Consider the following 22,471-nt stretch of genomic DNA (forward strand, 5'->3'; position numbering starts at 1 on the left):
GTCGCATCACAAAATTTTGATCGCATGACGGGCGAATTATTCGATCGAAATTTCCGCCGTAAGACGAGAATTTTGTATGACGAGCGGTCGTATGACGAGGTACCACTGTATATATATACACATACATACCAGTGGCGGGCCGTCAGGGCCTTCAAGGCCTTCTCTGCTGGCCTAAGAAATATCTGAATCATATTATCTCTGCTGGCCTAAGAAATATCTGAATCATATTATATTTTGTCCATCAATACTTATTATTCCAAATGGTCTGTTAGCTTCCTTTCATTGCTTTTCCCCCTGGTTGCACTGCTTCCAGATGTGTGTTTTCATATTGAAGCATTTAACCAATCACATTTCCGCCATTATTTGTTGCCAGATCAGATCTGCCTCAAAGCCTCCACAATCAGTTCTTGCGGGCTCTGCTGCATTAAACTAGACTGTTGCTTTTAACCAATCAGATTTCGAGTTGGCAACCCCACAATGATTTTTTATAGGCGTTAGCATTTTGCTGGCTGGGACATGTCATTGCTTTCACAAACTATGATTGGCTAGTAGGCGGGCCAAAGCAGTACCCGAGGCAGCCGAGATCGCAAACTCCACCCACAATGGCCGACAGAAGCAAAAACAAATGGATTCTGTTTGCTCACAAAGCTATTTTCCAGACGGACTTTTCCAGAAAAAAATGGACATCAAGAAAGGGCGGTCAACTCCGAAGCTAGCAAGCCTGTTACAGACGGGAAAATGGTGTGCGGCACTTTCAGCGCGCTAACTTAGCTCCACAAGCAAATAGTATATTGTTGTGTTGATTTAAAGCTATTTTCAAAACGGACTATGCCGGAAATATGACAGGACAGGCTCGACTTTCATCATTAGCTTCAATGGCAATAGGAAAGAAGGAAGAAAGAAAGGAGGATGGATATTGTGTAAAAATGATTTTTGGTGAGTAAAATATGGCTATATTCCTAAATAATATTTCAATTGTGGGCCAAGTTCTGATATCTGAAAAGCTCCAGTGTTTGTATTTAAGCTCCAGTGTTTGTATTTAATCACAAAATGCTGCTAGGAAGTGGATTTTACCCCATTTTCGGGCAATGTTTGCCCGTACGCCATTGACGTTCATCGCTGTCTTTTCCCGGGAAAATCACCCCCTGGCCTGGTTTTAATGTCTGAAAAGCTCCAGTATTTGTATTTAAACATGAAATGCTGCTAGGAAGTGGATTTTACCCCATTTTTGTGCATTAATTTATTGATTATTTTTTATGTGTCGCAGCTGTAGCTGCAGTAGAGGTTTTATAACCATCAAATAGTTTTTGAGGGTTGGATTGATACGTTGAAGGCGCTACCAAATGTGTATGTGTGTGTGTGTGTGTATATATATATATATATATATATATATATATATATATATATATATATACACACACACACACATATATAATCCAGTGAGTTAGATAGTCTAAAAAATACAGTAAAGGTCACTAAATCCTGCAAAAACTGTTTTTTAATTTTTAAATCTCCCCCTCAATGTTAAAATACTTTCACATCTTGCAACCGAGCAGAAAGATGCTTTAGAAAAGAAACAATAGTCTTAAACTTGCCTTGTGCCCTAGACACACAGTACTGTTAACGGGGAATGCAAGTAAATCACAGACTAAATTGTACTACAATACTAACGCATCTCAAATACAGAAAAAAAACACCATGTGAATTTAATTTAACCCAACAACACCAACACGCCACCAGGTGGGGTAGAAGTAACAGTTTTACTTCTGTGGCCTGGGAACAAAACCAGCAAATAATGTGAGACCATGAAGTGCACATGTATGCGTTTTTTGGGGAGGTTAATTTTTTTCAATTGTACAGTAAGAATATTCAAACTAGTGACCTCTGCCATACTAGCTAGACCTCTTCATTTATGCATATTAATCATAACGGTGACAATATCATTGCTAACTAAATGTTTTTGTGGGAGAACTTTTAACTGATTTCTCCAATAGCCAAGTCAAGCTCAATGCAATCAAGGCGCAACAAGGAGCTAACAAGAGACAGGGAGCTTAATAAATGTATGTGGATCTAAAGCAGCATGGGTGAACTATAAAACAAAATAAGGAAAAATACCTGTAAAACTGCAGCTGTCGTTTTGGACTTCCATAGCGAGCACTGAAGACAGCAAGAGAGAGACAAGAGCAGAAATGACAGTCCAGGTTAAAGTCAGTATAGAAGCAAAGAGGTTAGTAAGAGTGGTGCCTTAAGTCTATTGGGGGTTTAGGTGCTTGGAGGGGAAACATTTGACTTGTTATGTTAAGCATGAATACACGATAGAATAACAGCATGTCAAAAAACAAACGCAAAACTCAAAAATGCCTGACTTGTACATCATCATAAAACGTTATTTGTGATAGCGGCCCGTTGGAAGATCGGTTAGAGCGTCGGCCTCACAGTTTTGGGGTCGAGGGTAATCCCAGATCGGTCCTCATTGTGTTGAGTTTTCATGTTGATTGTATTGAAAGCTTGATTGCATATTGTACTTTGTACAAGGAGATGCATTCCAGGTACAGACCACCCGGACATTTATGACATACATACCATATTTACTCGCATATAAGCCGCTTTTGTCGGACAAAAAATGATGACTGAATCGAGGGTATGACTTCAAGATGGCGTCGGCGCGTGACGTCAGGAATTCGGCTGATACTTTCATTCATTTCAAAATAGAGAAAAGATAAACCGATAAAACGCTGAGAAAAATAAATTTTGACGTCTATGAATGAAATTCATTGAAAAAAACGTATCTTGCATAAAATGCGAAACGTTCCAGTCACTGCTCGCTCGGGGCACGGCCATCTTAGCAAGGTCGGGGCAACATTTTTTTTCACCAGATGCGAGTAGCCTTGATTTTGAAAAAAAAAACAAAATTCTACTTTGATTTTTTTTGTTTTATTTCTTGTTTGAAAGTGACAAATATTGGAGTAATATGAACCATCGAAAGAATTAAGATATTTTGACATTAGAAGCAATATGGGTGGATTGGATTGGATTGGATAACTTTATTCATCCCGTATTCGGGAAATTTCCACATCTTAAAGCTCTGGTAAGAAAATTGTATTTTGTGTTATTAGAAAACATCAGGTTCTCATCAAGATAGATTTATTTCTTTTTTCGAATTGAATAATTTGATATTTTGCATTTACAAAGACAGGCATATTAACTTCCTTACTATAATGACCGTAAGAATGTGCTTTTGATTCATACATTATCTCAGAAATACCACGTGCGATAATTTTTCTTAAGATTTTCTCTTCCAAGTAAAACATTTGTACTTCCTATTTAAACCATGAATATGGAGGTGAAAATCAGGGGGCGGCTTATACGCAAGGGCGGCTTATATGCGAGTAAATATGGTACATAAATACAGTCACACCTCTACTTACGAATGAATGCGTCTAGGTACGAAATTTTCAGGCTATGAAAGCCTCGAGATACAAAATTTTCAGGTTAAGAAAGCTTTTTATATGCAAATGAGTGCCTCGAGATACAACATTTTCAGCTTAAGAAAGCTTTTTATATGAAAATGAATGCCTCGAGATATGAAAAAGATCCAAGTTACGAAATCCCTCAAAAAGTAAGTGCATTTTCTTATCCATTTTTTTAATGGCACCAGCTCGCACCAGCGCGTAAGGTACACTGCTGTTTCGTCAGACCAGTCACCAATTTGTTTATCTCATCTTTCGTTATTTGTCTTTTCAAGTGGTCATACTTGTCTTTATGATGAATCTCACTGTGGCACGCGGAATATTAGACTCTTTGAACACCGCAACTTGCTGATTACTTACCAAGCACACTGGTTTAGCATTCACTTATGCGGATAAAGACTTCCCAGTCCATTTATCCTGGAAAATTCTGCATTCCGTGTCCCCTTTTCTTTTTTTGACAGTGCCATTTGGGGAAGGATGTGTTGACCGATAACTTGTTTTCTACTAGTGAATGGTGAGGCAAGATTGCGACCTTATTTTTACCTGGACACATCACGCTGTGAAAGTTTATTTCCTGTGACTAACTAATGTTAAGTGCCACATGCTCCACATAAGCACTTTTATAAATTTACTGCCCTCCAGTGGCCAAACGGAACATTTGGTTTGTATTCATTAAAAAACGGATTTTTTTAATAGAAATAAGCTAGAAATTCACTTCTTTTTTTGACAAACTCAGAAACTGATGCTGGACCGGCCCGCAGACTATGTTTGACATGGCTGGTCTAGAGTCTGCGGATGGGCGGACAGGAGCGGAAACTCGTAAGTGAAAGCAGTTTCCCAGTTGCTACTACGACTCATCACTGAAGAGAAAAAAATTGTTATAATAGGGGTGATCCCACTTCGCAATTTTTCGATTATCACGGCCATGTTCGGTCTACATTAACCGCGATATTCAAGGGATTACTGTATGTTTCATTGTGTGCGGCCCGGCGGCATTAGTGGTTAGCACATTGGCCTCACAGCTCTGGGGTCCTGGGTTCAAATCCAGGTCGCTTGACCTGTGTGGAGTTTGCATGTTTTCCCCGGGCCTGCGTTGGTTTTCTCCGGGTACTCCGGTTTCTTCCCACATTCCAAAGACATGCATGGTAGGCTGATTGGACACTCTAAATTGCCCCTAGGTATGGGTGTGAGTGTGAATGGTTGACCATCGGCTTGTGCACTGCGATCGGCTGGCCACCGATACCAGGTGTCCGCCGCCTATGGCCCGAAGTCAGCTGGGATATCCAAAAAATGAATGTTTGATTGCTTTTATGAAATTAAAGAAATGCAACAAATAAATCCAATTTTTAAATTCATTTTTAGTTTGAAGATTCGACAAAACCACAACAAAATGAAACTTGCATAAGGTCCCCTTTGCAATCTGTGAATGGTTTTCCACGCTTTATTTCTCCTGGGTTGCAACCAAACTTTCAGCAGTAGAGGAGTTTGGAGATGCAATCCACTTTTTAAATCTATTTTCACGCTCCTCTTATTTCTCCAGAAGTAATGCAATCAGAAATGTTCTCTCTTTCCCAAATCTGTACTCTGCTCCAAATGTAGCAGGGCTTACCTGGAAATGTCTTTCCACCTGACTCATTTTGTTATTTGAACACATCTGGCTACAATGCGAACATTCCACCAATCCTTGCGCATTGGCAATGAATGCAAATGATTTGGTCCAAGAAGCGTTGAATCCTGTTTTTCCTACGTTATTTTTCTCTTTTACCCAGTCACACAGTTGCCAGTTTGTTTACAACAGCGGCCTACCGAACATCTCGCCCTGCTGATAAAAACGTGTGTCCCCAGCTATGACTCAAATCTTCATTGACAGAAATGTTGAAATGAAATAATTATTCTACACAATCTCACAGCTTTATAAAATGTTAACTGTTTGTGTCATGTTTGTCCTTCTACAGAAACCATATTAAAACAGAAAATATATTTCTCTACACGGTTTTCAAATATTTTTGAAAAAGCTCCAGAAAGCTACAAGGGCAGTGCTAAAGAGCCGCATGCGGCTCCAGAATCTATGGCTGCTGACCCCCAGCCTAATGTGTAGGGAATGTATTAGATGGGAGAAGGTTCAACATATTGGCAATGTCGGCACAAACATCAAACAAAATGAGGCCTTGTGAGCAGTTTTAAGGAGGTTTTAGGCATACGTTTTCAGCATATTCTCAACAATTCTTGGTCACTAACCTCCACGAAAATCCAGGGTCGACCGTAAATCAAAGACTAGATGCCAAGGAGAGTGGAGCAATATGCTAAATAGGTTTAAATTTGGTGTGGACTGAACTCACCTGTAGATCATTCCGGGCGAACCAGTCTGTCGAAGGGATAGGCGAGCGGGGGAGTCTGTGGTTGATTCAGGATACATTGAGGCAGGAGGAAGTGATCACAACCAGCCTTCCAGGGGTGGTACTATTTTGCCAAAACCACGTGGGAAGAATCAGCCACAGTTGTAGATCTCTGCCAGGGAAAGGGAAATTGATGTCAGGTCTTCAATTTCCAATTACGTTTTTTTTTCCGTTCATTTTCGAAACTGCTTTATTCTCACAAGGGTCACAGGGCATGCTGTAACCCATCCCAGCTGACTTCGGGCCATAGGTGGGGGACACCCTGAATCGGTGGCCAGCCGATTGCAGGGCACAAGGAGACAGACAACCATTCCCGCTCATGCTCATACCTACGGGGAATTTTGAGTGTCCAATCAGCCTACCATGCATGTTTTTGGGATGTGGGTGGAAACCAGAGTACCCAGAGAAAACCCACGCAGGCCAGTGGAGAACATGAAACACCACAAAGGTGGACTGACCTGCATTTGAACCTCAGAGCTGTGAGGTCGACACACTAACCACTCAGCCGCCGGGCCGCCATCCAATTAAGTAGAGCAGGCATAATTTATTTTCGAGTTTTTCTATGGATGCAGAAATGCATTGTTGATGCATCAGTCTAATTATTGAACATTTACTAACTGCACTTATTATTCTGTTAGGTGAATGGAGCACATCTAGTGACAGTAACTAACACCACCTCACAGTATAAAAACTATTACGTCTAATTGCTTTGACACGTGATGAGAAAATTAAATGATAGCAACTACAACCAAGCCTTCCTTTCTTGGAAAATATAAAGGTAAGCTCTGTACATTTTTTTACCGCTAGATGGAGTTCTCCCCTCACAATGGCGCTCTGGGTGAAACTGTTGTTTATCTTTTGACTGGTTCAACTGAAAAATTACTAACCATCTTATAAAGGGAACCCTCCCATACTGCGAATATCTACAGTATGAGGCCAAAAGAAATATCTAATCAACTACTAAGCTCAATGAAATTCCTTTTTTAGGGCAGGAAGCAACAACAAAGAACCGCCTAAGTTTGTCAAAATGATCAGTTTCTCATAGGTATTATAGGTAGTATATAAAAGTGAGAGAGGACAACAGCGAGGACAACATTAATCTGCTGCTTTTTGGTGACACAATTCTATACATTATTCAAAGCATCAGCCCAAGAACCAGGTCAGTGCTCCTAAGAGGGCAGTTTACTGAGGGTGAAGCGTCTCATGGTTGAGGTGAGGTCTTGTTACAATAATATAATGGAACATCAATTGTCCGACCCAGAATTTTTTTGATTATGACAGTCTGGGTTTTGGGACGTCTGGGAATCGTCCCTTAAGGGTGGGGGAGGGGGTACATTTAGGTTTAGTTGGGGATTTGGATGGTGTTTGCTTTTCGCCTCCCAAGGTTTTCTTCCTCTCGTAACCAGCTTTGTAATTAACCCTTGTCTGTCTAAATAAACCCCATGTGTTTGTTAGTCATTGTCGGATCGCCTGCTTTGTTTTTACCATGCTAAGTTGCCATGCCATGTCCCATGTTCCTCGTTTCCCCATGTCTTCCCGTCAGGTTTGGTTTTATTTGATCCTAAGTCCTTGTTATTTTCTTGAGATCCTTGCCACGTTTTATTAAAGTTTTGTTAGAACACCCCATTCCACGTCCTCGATTGCTTCCCTGCATTTGGGTCCTCCACTACGTTCCACGCCCAACATGGCACCTGAGACATAACAGAGACGAAAGACAGCCATTCACGCTCACACTCATACCTAGGGGCAATTTAGAATGTTCAACTAGCCACCATGCATGTGTTTGGGATGTGGGAGGAAACCGGAGTACGCGGAAAAAACCCACGCAAACCCGAGGAGAACTCCCCACAGTGAAGACCCACCTGGTATAAAACCCTCGACCCCAGAACTATGAGGTTGACGTGATAACCACTCGTGAACCGGTCCACTTTGATTCTGAATAATTAAACGTAAAAACAATGTTTCTTGTTCTCTGTGCTATGCAGTTGGTTGACCAGTGTGTACCCGGCCTTAACGATAACCTGTCAGCTGGAACAAACAACAGTCCACGTGAGACCCAACCATGAGAAAGAGCCTTTTATGAGGGCATCTCTGGAACAAATTACAGTAACTCACTGCATAGTTACAAACTAGGGCTGATCGATGTGGATCAAATCATATATCAATCTATTCATTCATTCTGAACCGCTATATCCTCATTAGGGTCGTGGGGGGTGCTGGAGCCTATCCCAGCTGACTCCGGGTCAGAGGCGGGGGATACCCCAAATCGGTCGCCAGCCGATCGCAGGGCACAAGGAGATGGACAGCCATGCACACTCACACCCATACCTGGGGGGAATTTAGTGTCCCCAATCAAACTACCATGCATGTTTTTGGAATGTGGAGGAAACCCACGCAGGACTGGGGAAGAGCATGCAAACTCCACACAGGATTTGAACCCATGCTCGTTGAACACTCTAAATTGCCCCTTGTTCCGAGTGTGACCGTAAATGATTGTCCGTCTCCCTGTGCCCTGGCCATCAATTCAGGGTGTCCCCAGCCTGGTGCCCATGGTTAGCTGGGATAGACTCCAGCAACCCCTGCAACCCTTGTGAGGATAATGGACGGATCGACATTTGGGGTGTAACGATACACTTCGTTCCGAGTGGGTTTATTGTTGTGCTCAGTCCGGTTAATTTTCAGTTCAAAAGAGGAATAAAAATAATTACATAAAATGCTTTTCTTTTTGGAAAATATTTTTAAAAAATACTTCTTGTGTATTAAATGAAAGCAACCCATTTGGTAAGGTAATTAATGTAATGGCAAAATTTTGTCATATCTGTATTTCTATTACATTCACTGACCAATTATTGTCTAACTTTCTCAACCTTGAAACAACAATGTTTTATTACTTGTCATTGCATAATTACCAGGGTATCATCCAAAGCATGCTTTCACACAGATTTTAAGCATGCATATTTCGTTTACATTCCCAAGATTTGTATTGTTTTGTCAGGTAGGTGACCTAGAAAGAAGACCATTGTGAGGTGGGAGGGCTTGCATTTGCCATAATGCCATTTGTCACGCCTGCAAACTGCTTGGTCCGTAGGGTCCGACACTTAGAAGCGTCTGTGCGAAAAATCCCCCATGACTTTGGTTCCTTATGGCACATTTAGATCAAGTTATTAATACATTTTAGGATAATAAAATTCATAAAACATAGCGATAGCAGTACGCAATTGAAAAGAACCAAATCACTTTGCCATCACTGTCATTTTCAAGTCCTCCACCAGAACTACCATAATTCTCTGATTCCTCCCAGTCGCTACCTTTATTTCCATTATCACCACATAAGTATGAAGACACTAATAACGTCCACTGACATGCATTTGACATCCAAAATTGCAAGTCAACAGCTGATTAAAACTGCAAGCAAACTACCAGCAATTCCTGTCAACTCCAACTTTTTGCCAGTCTTCTGTCCTTTCAGAATGGCCTTTTATTGGGGCCAGCCTAAGGCATACCAGTGAAAAATTAATGTCATCCAACAGCATCTATTTATCCCACACCTATGAGGTAGGATGGATTATCTTGAAAAAGCAGAAAGGGTCGTTAATACAGATTTAGTGAGATTTGTGACCAATATTTGATGGAAATGGACTGTCATGTATGAACAGTCAAAGTTTCAGATTATAATCGGACATAGGCTTTGTCATCATCATTGACTCGACAAAAAGCCTAATTGTCATCATACCCAGAAACAGCGTATGAAATTGTTGAGTCCAGCTCCTTACAAATATAACCAAAAAAACAAACTGTTATTTATGTTTTGTTTAATGTATTTTGGAAATCCCTCCGTGCCCCACACACGCACCCCATCCACATACACCCATGGATCAGTACAGACCCCCCAACCAACACACACCATTTTTTCAGGGACAATTTTATGTTCACAGGATACAACAAAGAAGAGTGGCATCTGTGACGCTGACGAAGCCATGGGATGATCATTCCGTGCTACCCTATTTCAACAGTTACCGAGCTCAACCAGGTCTGGGGTCATAACCCTCACTACAAAACAAAAGGTGACTTTGCACTCCCATCAATTTCTCCCTTGAGCCGTTAATATATCATTCCGAGTTCCCAAGGACGTTCCCTTCCCATTTATTTCAATCACGCCACAAAACAGGTGATGACAGTGGTGATTATGTTGGCATGACCCTGTTGAATAACAGACCTAAATGTAGATTTACTACAAAGGCATCAGTTAGTGTCAAGTCATTAGGAGTTTCGAGTGGGTTGTGTGGGCAGATATCAAAGCAGCCGCTCTGGCAGAAGGGGCCTATCACTGTTTTAGAAGTATTTTTTTCACCAACACTGTTGGCAGACATTACTCCAAATAGATCTAAACCGAGCAACATTTGCTTGTTTGTCACAGAAATAATCTATAGCATATTATATTTCTACCAAGCCAATAGCAGAGGACCTCAGGATCCATGAAGGCTGAAATAACAAATTCTATGTATAAGATAGGTCAAGGTCATTGCCACTTAAAAATAAAATACCTTAAAATATGTATTTGTAATGTATTTGAATTTGTCTATTCATAGCGATATAATGTTCATATTTATTGATCGAATATATATATATATATGTATATATATATATATATATATATATATATATATACATATATATATATATATATATTTGTCAAAGTAAATGGTGCCTGTTTTCATCTGTCAGATGACAATCAGTAGAAAAAATAGTCACATTACACATAGTTGGAGAAGGCTTGCTGAGCTAAGTATGTTATTATGTTATATTAAAATGACCTTAAAAAATAAGAAATATGGTTAGCCACACAAGTGGGTCACCAAAGCTATGTGTTAGCACGTTCGGTATTAGGCAGTTTTTACTCAAAGCAGGTTAAACTGTATTTTCCAAGTTTTAATCAAACACGTAAATCGGCTTTGTTCGACAGTATATAAAGTACATCAGGAAATAAAGACATCTAAAAATATAAAAACAATAAATATTCATTCAGTCATTTTCTGAACCACTTCATCCTCACTAGGGAGGCGGGGGGTGCTGGAGCCTATCCCAGCTGACTTTGGGCCAGAGGCAGGGGAACAACCTGAATCGGTGGCCAGTCGATCGCCAGGCTTGAGGAGACGGACAACCATTCACACTCGCACTCATATCTAGGGGCCAATTAGCAAATTTGAGTGTCCAAACAGCCTACCATGCATGTTTTTGGAATGTGGGAGGAAACCGGAGTACCGGGAGAAAACCCATGCAGGCCAAGGGAGAACATGCAAACCCCAACCATGCAAAAGCCGACCTGGGTTTAAACCCAGGACCCCAGAGCTGTGAGGCCGATGCACTAACCAATCAGCAGGCGGGCCACAACTATAAATATAAAAAGTAAATAAAAAATAAATAAAATTCCATTAAAAGTGAACATCTTCAGCATTAAGAAAAAAAATCATATTCCCTGTATGTCAGTGCACCACTTCTGTAACAGGGCATTTACAGTAAGGCTGTGCCATAAAATACTATCGCTGATTTTACAAGTGTATTTTTGGTGGTCTTATGAAATTTGACATTTTGCAGTAGTTAGGTTGCAGTGATGATGACTTTTGACATTTTAGAAAATTGTGCTACCCAAGTTACTTCGTAATTTTTGAAGAGTAACAGAAACACAACAATGCGGCCTTTGTCCTAGTAAGAGTATTTAGCGGAGATGAACCAAAGCATCACTGACTTTATTTAAATCTTTATTCTCGTTATTTCTGAAATTCCTAGCTGTTTTCATTTTGTCCTAACAACTTGTTTTCAGTGGAAGTAAGCCATGAGTTGTCAGGAGAATTCTTTACAACATTCATTGTTCTAATGTTAAGGGCCAGGTATTTTTAGTTTTATTTGGCTTTGTATTGCCTTGTAGTCCATACATCATGGTTGGCACTAGCAGCCCTAGGGGTCACTTTAGAATTTTATTAAACACGTTCATTGATTTAGATGGAGGCTAAAGTTGGTGACAATGCCCGTTGTCTAGTAGTTATGCAGCACACCTGCCTGAAATAAGCTGCAGAGCAGCTGCTACTTCTGCTGCATCTGCTGGGACTGCAGCACTGCGGTACGCGACACACACAAAACCTGGCACAAGTTTGAGGGGTCAGATTTGCCGCACTAATGGGCTAGGCTGCACTTTCTTAGATTGAAAGCTGCAAACTGATGACACTTGGTACAAAATGATATGTGAAGACAGGAGATGACAATGAAGTGCAATTGCAGGATTGTATTGATGTATCCAACTATTAGGATCTATGCCTAAAGCGCCCGCACTTACACAAAAGGGCAACATTATCTAATTGTATTTTAAGATAATTTTGTGGCCATTTGTGTGTGTGTGTGTGTGTATATGTATGTGTGTATGTGTGTATATATATACATATATATATACATATACATATATATATATATATATATATATATATATATATATATATATATATATACATATATATATACATACATATACGGTGAATCGTAATATAACAAACAAATTTAAATGAACTTGGGTTACGATGCAGACACACTCAAAAATAAGTTTAATCTAACCTTACACTAAACTTAATTCTAATTTTGTTTTACATTTTTATACCTTCCCCTGGCCGGGTTAGCTGTTTGCCCTGCCTCCACCCTGACGTTCGCTATCGATGGGCTGTTTGCTGTTGTATTCCCTTCAAAATATTCCGAAAATGATGCACACAAATGTCCTCACAATAGGGTAATGCACGGCCACTTGTCAACGAGAAGTAGTCTTGAATTAGCGATCGCTCCGCTAACGCAAGCTAACAGGCTAAGGGGGGGGGGGGGGGGGGGGGGGTTTGGACACTGAAAAAATGCAACGTTCCGCTCAGTGCTCGCAGAGACATTACAAAGAGGTAGTTGCGACCAGAGATATTACACGAGGAGTTGCGGGGGAGAGAGCCAGTGCCGCCCCTGATGTTCTTATGGGCAGCCAACGAGAAGTAATATATACTGCTCGTATTAGCAATCGCTCCGGCATTATAAGAATGATAAACAGCCTCTCATGTCTTGCCCACCTGGCTTTCTTGTATCTCGAAATGTTTCTAGTATCTAGAGATAATTATTTGCTCGAAATTGTACTCGTATCTCGAAATGCTCGTATGTCGGGGTGCTCGTATGTCGAGGTACCACTGTATATAGTTAGAAAAATAGATTTTGATTTTTTTTAAATCATTGCATAGATTGATGCCACGCAAAACAACAAATTGGAGGATGCCAGTTTGCAGTGTTCGCAATGTGGAGCGTAAACACACTAAATGTTTAATGGTTGATGAGACAGAACGAATCTTTTCCGATAATAATTGCAAATTAACTGATAGGAATTAATCATTTTCAGCTGACTTCGGTGTGGGCAAGCATGGGATCGATTCCCGGCGAGTGGTGGTATGATTGGGTGCATGAATGGTTGTCTGTCCCTCTTTGCACCCTACGGCCAACTGGCGACCAGTGTATGGTGTAATGTGTCTTTCGTCCACTAGAATAGGCACCAGCAACCTCTGCAAGCCTTGGGAGGATGTGCAGTATGGAAGATGAATGAATGAATGAAAAATCTTTCATGAAGAGATGTAAATGCCATGTGACCAAAGCGGAATAAGGATTTACAGTATATCTGCCATGACTAGCATACCTAGGGGTTGATAACACAACAGATTATTCAAAAGAAATATCTACTGTATTTATTTGAGTATAACGCGCAAAATTTTGTACTGAAGCAAAGTTTGGGTGCGCGTTATACATGAGGTCTTTGATGTTATGACCAAATCGCAAGGTTTTCGGAGGTTTTGATGTCTGCCATTTTTAATTTTTCTTTCTCGGCCCATCTCAAGAGAAGGCAAGATGGCAGACTACACACACACACCGGCAAATTTTCTGTCAAAGTGTTCCAAAAATGTATTAAAACTGCAGCTTTCTTTGAAAATAGGGTGAATCAAATATATTTTGACAAGATTTAATACAATTTAGGGGAGTATTTGATGTACCATTCATCAATTGGTGCTCACAGCGTGGTGTAAGTTAAATCGGCGGTGTTCGGGATGTTAGGTCATTACAGTGTTCATTCACGTAGCATCTACATCACATTAGTCGAAAGAATGTTCACATTTTTATTTGGATATCCCAAATATGGCAAGTCAGAGTAACCAAAAAAAGTTCTGTATATGATGCTCATTCAAGCTAAAAGTTGTTGGTTATGCTGACCTTAACGGAAATAGAGCAGCTTCCAGAGAATTCACTGTACCAGAGACAAATGTTAGACAATGGAGAAAGCAAAAAGTCCTGAAAGATATGAATAAAGCCAAGAAAGCATGACGAGGGAAACAAGCCCTGTACCCAGATATGGAGAAGGAACTTTATGAATGCAGAGCTGCCAACTACCCCAGAATTACAACGCAAACTCTGGGACCCCGGACAACCTCCATAAACCACGGAAATCCCCCAAAATTGTCACTTAAATAGATTTTTTAAATGCATCGAAATTCACACCATCGCTACGGCTTCCCCCATCTTGATTCAACTGCACTGTAAACCGGAAGAATTCAGTAACACGAGTGCATTGTGAATCATCCGAGTTACAAGTTCTGACAAATGATTCGTCTTGTGCAACTTCAGCGTGGCAATTGATTCGGAATCGATTGCAAAGGTCGCATCTATTGCTTTAACCTTTTTGTTTTTGTTTTTTTCATAAGGAAAGTATTATTAAGTCTGACTAAACCACTCATCTTTTGTTTTGAAACAAATCCTATCATTTCCGTTGTAGTTCTAAAGCAGTGGTTCTTAACGTTGTTAGAGCTGCCCAACCCCACCAGTTTCATATGCGCATTCACCGAACACCACCAATTTCATATGCGCATTCACCGAACCCTACTTAAGTGTATTTTTTAATTTCAAGATATAATTCCCTGCAGCACTGATTGGCCAAGCAATGTCACGTGATCATCTGCAGCCAGTGATGGTCAAGTGGGGCACGTTATCGTGAATAGACATGATGAGTCGATGTGTCTTGACCTCCGCAGCAGAGGCTCCACCGAACCCCTGAGACCGACTCACCGAACCCCTTATCAATATGCCTCCTCGGAATAAGCACAAAATGGATGAAACTTTTTAGAAATCCAGACACTCGCAGAATTTTATTGCTTCTTATTCGACGAAATATCCCATGTTGACACCGTCTCCAAAGAACCGATATTTGCACATTGCACAACATGCATGTGCGACTTCAATGTGACACATCGTGGAATTACTGACAGTAAAACGCACGTAGAAGGACCCAAACATAAAGACCTTTTTTCATTATGCTGTATTTTTTCAAGGTTGCAAAAACACAATATTTCAATTATTGTAAAAACATGATAATAACAGTTTGATTTGAGTTGTCCTACGTTATTTTTTTTTTACATTTTAGATTGATTTAGCGTGAATCGCATTCACCCTGGAAAACTCCCGAAATGAGACAATGGTACTCCAGAAACCGGGTTGACGGAGGTTGGCAGCTCTGTGAATGGATCATTGACCAAAGATCTAGTGAGTACATTGTCACATCACTTCACATTAGATTTCAAGATGGAAAGTTGTGCAAAAAAAAAAAAAAACCTTCAAAGCTTCTAATGGATGGGCACAAAAGTTTATGACTAGGCATGGACTTTCAATATGCAAAAGAACAAAGTTATCACAGAAGTTGCTATATGATTTAGAAGAAGATCAATTCCTTCAAAGTTTCTTTAAAAAAAAACCTGTGCCAAAAGTAGGACACACTTATGGCCTCATGCCTAACATTAACTGAGTGGTAGAATATGAATCGAAGCATTGTGATTTTCTATAGGATGTAAATAAAAGATCTGACAGCCTCATTGTCTTCTTGTGTGCACCCATTACATCAGACTACCTACAGAAGCCCCTTAGTGTCTGGGCATCCGAGCATGAGACTGGCGCCGGATTTCCTGAGGCATAAAGGGTTAACATTGTGCTATTTATTCATATCTACATATAGGCTGTAGGCCTGCCCACATTTTGTGTCAAAGCCAATTATTGTTTACGGTAAATGCGTTTGCTGACTGATTTATATGCTACCCTGGGGTAACTGTAGCTACAGCACTTACGTTGATCCACCGTGTCTCGGCATGGCAACGTGTCCAGGTCAAGCCATGGATTGCCAATGCAATCTGTGCTGTTACAGTAACCTTGATATAATGTTGAAACCAACACCAGGAAAGTAAGGATTTCGCAAATAGCATTGTTTTAACCATGAACCATTGTCGGTAGACCTGGGCGATAAAACGATAACGGTAACTATCATCAAATACTTTTTGTCAACAACAATAATGAAAACCTTTGATAAAAGTTGATAAATATAAGGTGCAATTACACCACCCGAACACCACAAAGAACAGGGGCACTGATGCAACGTGAACGCTAGTTTGAGGCCAACCAAGAAAATGGTGATGAACAACTAGCAAGGTTTGCAATAAAGCGGTGCAGACACGGCATGGAAGCGAAAGGACTAACACAGCCAAAATGAGCTATTATGAGATGCAGGACAACAGCGAGCCTAGCCACTAAAATAGGCGTAGGCAAACCGGTCCTCGAGGGTTGCTGTAGGTGCAGGTTTTTGTGCCAACCTATCCAGCACAGACCCTTTGACCAATGAGATTTCTGCAGAAAACAAGAAGCACCTGATTGCGATCCACTGATTGCACTTGTAGAACACCATATTGGTGAAAAGGTGTCCTCTTTACGGGTTGGAATGAAAACCCACACCCGCTGCGGCCCGTTGTGGAATAGTTTGACGACCCCTGCACTAAAAGATGCAAGTGAAGTCTCTTTGTTCTGTACTTTATCTGCACTTATGAATGCACGTGAGGCCCACTGAGAGATTGAGGCTGATTGAAAATGTCCTTCACCCATCTCCTCATTTGAGGACAGCCTGTCCGTTTTTGGGTTCTACACTCTTCCACTCTGGAATTGCCCATGGTGAGAAGCGACAAGCAGGTGTGGGCATACTCATTGTGCCCCGGCTCAGTGCCTGTACGTTGGGGTTTGCCCCAGTGGACAAGAGGGGAGCATACAGTTGTGGTCAAAAGTTTACATACACTTGTGAAGAACATAATGTCATGGCTCTCTTGAGTTTCCAGTTATTTCTACAACTCTGATTTTTCTCTGATAGTGATTGGAACAGATACTTCTTTGTCACAAAAAACATTCATGAAGTTTGGTCCTTTTATGACTTTATGGCTTAACAGAAAAAGTGATCGAATCTGCTGGGTCAAAAATATACATACAGCAACACGAATTAGCAATTTTGGTGACTTAGAAAGTTGTGTCAGTGAAATGAGTTTCATAGCGTGGCCTCTTAACTTCTTGTGAGTGATTATGAGTGACTACAGCTGGTGACTTCTCTGAGGCCATTTAAATAGGGCTCATTGGATGCAAACGCCCACAAACGCTACAATGGGAAAGTCAAAGGAGCTCAGCATGGATCTGAAAAAGCGAATCCTTGACTTGAACAAGTCAGGAAAGTCACTTGGAGCCATTTCAAAGCAGCTGCAGGTCCCAAGAGCAACAGTGCAAACAATTGTTTGTAAGTATAAAGTGCATGGCACTGTTTTGTCACTGCCACGATCAAGAAGAAAACACAAGCTATCACCTGCTGCTGAGATAAAATTGGTCAGGAGGGTGAAGATTCAACCGAAAATCACCAAAAAGCAGATCTGCCAAGAATTAGAAGCCGCTGGAACACAGGTGCCAGTGTCCACAGTCAAGCGTGTTTTGCATCTCCATGGACTGAGAGGCTGCCGTGCCAGAAGGAAGCCCTTGCTCCAAAAGCGGCACCTTAAGGCTCGACTGAAGTTTGCTGCTGATCAAATGGACAAAGATAAGACCTTCTGGAGGAAAGTTCTGTGGTCAGACGAAACAAAAATCGAGCTGTTTGGCCACAATGCCCAGCAATATGTTTGGAGGAGAAAAGGTGAGGCCTTTAACCAAGTACACCATGCCTACCGTCAAGCACGGTGGTGGTAGTATTATGCTGTGGGGCTGTTTTTCTGCCAATGGAACTGCTTTACAGAGAGTAAATGGGATAATGAAGAAGGAGGATTACCTTCAAATTCTTCAAGATAACCTAAAGTCATCAGCCCGAAGATTGGGTCTTGGGCGCAGTTGGGTGTTCCAACAGGACAATGACCCCAAACACACATCAAAAGTGGTAATGGAATGGCTAAATCAGGCTAGAATTAAGGTTTTCGAATGGCCTTCCCAAGTCCTGACTTAAACCCCATTGAGAACTTGTGGACAATGCTGAAGAAACAAGTCCATGTCAGAAAGCCATCAAATTTAACTGAACTGCACAAATTATATCAAGAGGAGTGGTCAAAGATTCAACCAGAAGCTTGTGGATGGCTACCAAAAGCGCCTAATTGAAGTGAAAGTGGCCAAGGGACATGTTACCAAATATTAGCGCTGCTGTATGTATATTTTTGACCCAGCAGATTTGATCACTTTTTTCTGTTCACCCATAATAAAGTAATAAATGAACCAAACTTCATGAATGTTTTTTGTGAAAAATAAGTATCTGTTCCTATCACTCTATCAGAGAAAAATCGGAGTTGTAGAAATAACTGAAAACTCAAGAGACCCATGACATTATGTTCTTCACAAGTGTATGTAAACCTTTGACCACAACTGTACATCCGCCTCCGGGTGGGCGGACCGGACCTGACTGTTGTGCTTAGTATGCATAAAACAGCAGCTCATAGAACCCAACCGTGTTGGAGTCCTTGAAGGGGTGCTGGAGAGTGTCCCTCTTGGGGATTCATTCATTCTTCTGGTGGACTTCAATGCTCACATGGGAAATGACAATGAGACCTGGAGGGGCGTGATTGGGAAGAACGGCCGCTGATCGGAACCCAAGCAGTGTTCTAGTGCTAGACTTCATGTTCAGCATTAACGTGCAAGCAGAACATAACTTTGATCTAAGAATTTACCCAAAGTGAACATATGTTAAGCTTAAGTGGCACTACCTCAGCGCAACATTTTGGAAGAATATACATTGCGAAGCCTTCACTGACCACGCTTCACTCTCGTTGCCGCCTAGGCATAACTCAGTAAAGACCATAAGAAGCAAAATCAACATGACATTCTTTTTTTGCTAAAATTAAATAAATAATCCTACCATGTGTTTCTAACCAAGTGGCTCGTCGTAGGTTAGTGTTGCAGACTCTGTCTCATTCCATGGTCTTAGAGTCGGTACACGGTCGATTGGTCGCCGATCCTTTGGTCGCTGGTCTTTTGGTCGCCGGTCTTTTGGTCGCCCGGAAGGTAAGTGATAATTACCATTTAAATCGTTGCTCAAATTCCTAAATACAAACTGCGAATTACTATTTAGTCATACTTAATGCCCTAGTAATTATTAGGCTAAAGAAAAGCTCAAAATTTCCCAGACTTTTATTGTTTTTTGTTGGAGAACTTGTTAAGACCCTTGACTGACGTAGCTTCTTAAAGGGACAACACGTACATACAAACTCATACACACACACGTCGGCTCAGTGAAACTGCTCATGGCCATTGTTGGCTTTTATTGATGCGTAGACCGTGTTGTTTTACCTTGTTTTGTCGCCGTCTTTTGGTCGTCGGTCTTTTGGTCGCCGGTCTTTTGGTCGTCGGTCTTTTGGTCGCCGGTCTTTTGGTCGCGGTCGGGGCGACCAAAAGACGGCGACCAAAAGACAGCGACCAAAAGACCGGCGACCAAAAGACCGGCGACCAATCGACCGCACACGTTAGTCAGTCAAGCGACTACAGTTGCCTGTAGAGATGCCTGATCAAAATGACTTATCTTTTTTGTTGTTCTTGTTGTTGTTTGTGGGCCGATGGGTGATTTTGAATAAAGTCCATAAATAGGGCTGATATATCGGTTGACCGCTAGTCCACATGCCTCGAAATCAACAGAAACCAAAAATCAACAAAGCCCCAAAATTACTTCCATTCCCTGCTTCTCTGCACTCGGCTCCACAACACGTTTCCAAACCATGACGTCACCAAAGACGTAACATAAGTATTTAATTGATGTGTATTTTATTTGTGTTAGTTCTTTAATATTTTAGTTCTAAATTGGAAGATTATTGTGATTTTGACATATTAGAATAAATATATTTTACTGTTTTTCGTCGCTAAAAATAAACGTCATACTGGGGAAAGCCGGTTTACCCGTCAAAAGCCATCCATTTGTCGCAGCTTTCAAACGCAGCAAGGCCAAGTATGGAGAAATGTAAGAAAAGAAAAATATCTGAAGAAAATGGAACATTCAATGAGGCCTGGGCAGATTCATTTGCATTTACCTCGGATAAGAGTGGCCTACCAGTATGCCTAATTTGTGGAGAAAAACTGTCCAACAATAAACATTAATAAACACTGATAAGTGTGCAGCTGGGGTGAACACCGAAGCATGAAAGGGAAGTTGTTGTTGTTCTTAAATATTTTTTCTTTCTATTTAATAAATGCGTTCATAAATAAATTCATTTTAAAGGTCAAAAAGTATTTGCGGCGCCCAGTGTTTTTTTTTTCCGTGGAAACGGGATCAAATGGCTCTTTTGGTGTTAAAGGTTGCCGAACCCTGGTCAAGACGATGGTCAAATTCAATGGCTCCGAACATGTTGTCATCAATCTCCTGGACCCATTGTTGTAAACTGCGTGCCATTCTGAAGTTCTCCCGCAGATGTCTTAAAGGAATACCATGTTCTTCATCCTCCTCCTCGTCGGTATCCGCTGCCTCTTCTTCTTCACTCCCCGTTGGGATCATTTTAACAAGGCCCGCATTAGTTGGGGGTAGTTTTTTTGCGGATGGTGGAACAAATTAGAGAATTTCCATAAAGTACTGCTCTCCTTACGAAAAATTCAAATTACGATACAAGTTGTGGAACCAATTAATTTCATAAGTAGAGATACAACTGTGTATTATTTGGTCTGGCCAACATGTGTAGCGAATCAGGAAATTGGGTGTGAGTTCAAGCTTTAGTAATATCTTATCTCACACAAAACACCTATAATTATTGTGACGCAGTTTGTAAATGCATACCCAAGGACCTGAATACAAATAAACACTTACAGTGAACATTAACCACTTACTTCCCTAAAACCATTCTTTTAGCACACTCCACCTTGACAGTACCTTACAGCGAAAAGATCATAATCCTAATACTTAGCTACTATCTAACTACTGTATTTTCCAATCTATAAGGCGCACCGCATTATAAGGCGCTACAGTAGAGGCTGGAGTTACGTTAATATGCATTCATTAGATGGTGCTGCGCTAAAGGGAATGTAAACAAAACAGTCAGATAGGTCAGCCAAACTTTCTGACAACTCCCTTCACTTCCAAAATGAATAAACAACTTTTATTATTTTCTCTGAGGTAAAGTATTAGTATTTTCGTGACACGGTTTATCTTTTAACAATAGCAAGGTATAACATGTAAGTGCAACCTTTATATCACAGAGGAGAGAAACCTTTCCTCCATTCAGTAAACACAAAAAAAATGATGCTCTTACGGTACATTAACATTAGTGCAATCACAATATAGTAACACTCGTAATAGTGCAAAGCAATAACAATAACATTAATAACTCAAATAATAACTCAATGTTGTTCACGCGGGTGAACCGTGCGTGCTTTCACGTACACAAAGAGGCACTATAACATTCAGCTGTTGACGTCCCTATTCACAATATGATCAACCTTGTTCAACTGTAAACACAAAAGAAACACGTAATGCTCACTTTATCAGTTCATTCCTCATCTATGATTCCCTTGAATTCTTCGTCTTCAGTGTCCGAATTGAACAGGTGGCCGAATGGGGCGACCATCACCCAGGCTCTGTCTTATCAAAGTCGTCATTAATCGAGTTTGTGTCACTTTGGTTGTCTAGCAGCTGAGTGACAATTCCTGCCTCCCTGATATATCAGCCCAGGCATTTAAGATCCAGAGGCAGATAGTGGTGTATATTGTCCGGTGCTGTCTAACAAGGGGGGTAATGGACTCGGCGGCTGCTTGCCTAAGTTGCGAGACCTGTTGCGGCTCAATATTGATCCATATATAATATATAGTCCGCAGTCTAGCTTTGAATGCTCTGTTGATGACAATTCACTCGGAATGACGGCGAACACCGAATTAGTGTGCTCGCCGTCATACTGGGTGTACAGACGCTCCCCTACTTACGAACGAGTTAGGTTCCGAGCGATTGTTCATAAGTTGAATTTGTTTGTAAGTTGCTCAGTGCTATATTTTGTATTATAATTTATATTTAAGGCCTATATAAGTATATTGAAGGTTTATATAAGTGCATTTGTATGTTTAAGGCTTGTATAAGTAACACACATTGGTTTGTACTGTAAAAAAAACATTTAATAAAATGGAGAGAATACATACAGTACTGTATGCATACATTAGAGAGAGAGATTTACTAGAAACTGGCCGAAAGTAGCTATCTAATGACGATTGCAGTTTTCTTTTTTTCATCATAAATGATGCGGTAGCACTGTATGGCAT

The 22,471-nt window shown here is 40.8% G+C and overlaps 1 protein-coding gene across 1 annotated transcript in view; it reads right to left on the reverse strand.

Moving 5' to 3' along the window:
- kcnab2a (potassium voltage-gated channel subfamily A regulatory beta subunit 2a) overlaps positions 1-22,471 on the reverse strand; it is a 124,463-nt gene that overhangs the window by 86,134 nt on the left and 15,858 nt on the right. The window contains exons 2-3 of the mRNA XM_077602491.1: positions 5,810-5,978; positions 2,116-2,157 (exon numbers count right to left, since the gene is read on the reverse strand). Coding sequence (XP_077458617.1) covers positions 2,116-2,157; positions 5,810-5,886 — 119 coding nt within the window. The 5' untranslated portion in view covers positions 5,887-5,978. The remainder of the gene's footprint in view (positions 1-2,115; positions 2,158-5,809; positions 5,979-22,471) is intronic.

The sequence above is a fragment of the Stigmatopora argus genome, chromosome 6 (genome assembly GCF_051989625.1).
Source record: "Stigmatopora argus isolate UIUO_Sarg chromosome 6, RoL_Sarg_1.0, whole genome shotgun sequence".
Lineage (NCBI taxonomy): Eukaryota > Metazoa > Chordata > Actinopteri > Syngnathiformes > Syngnathidae > Stigmatopora > Stigmatopora argus.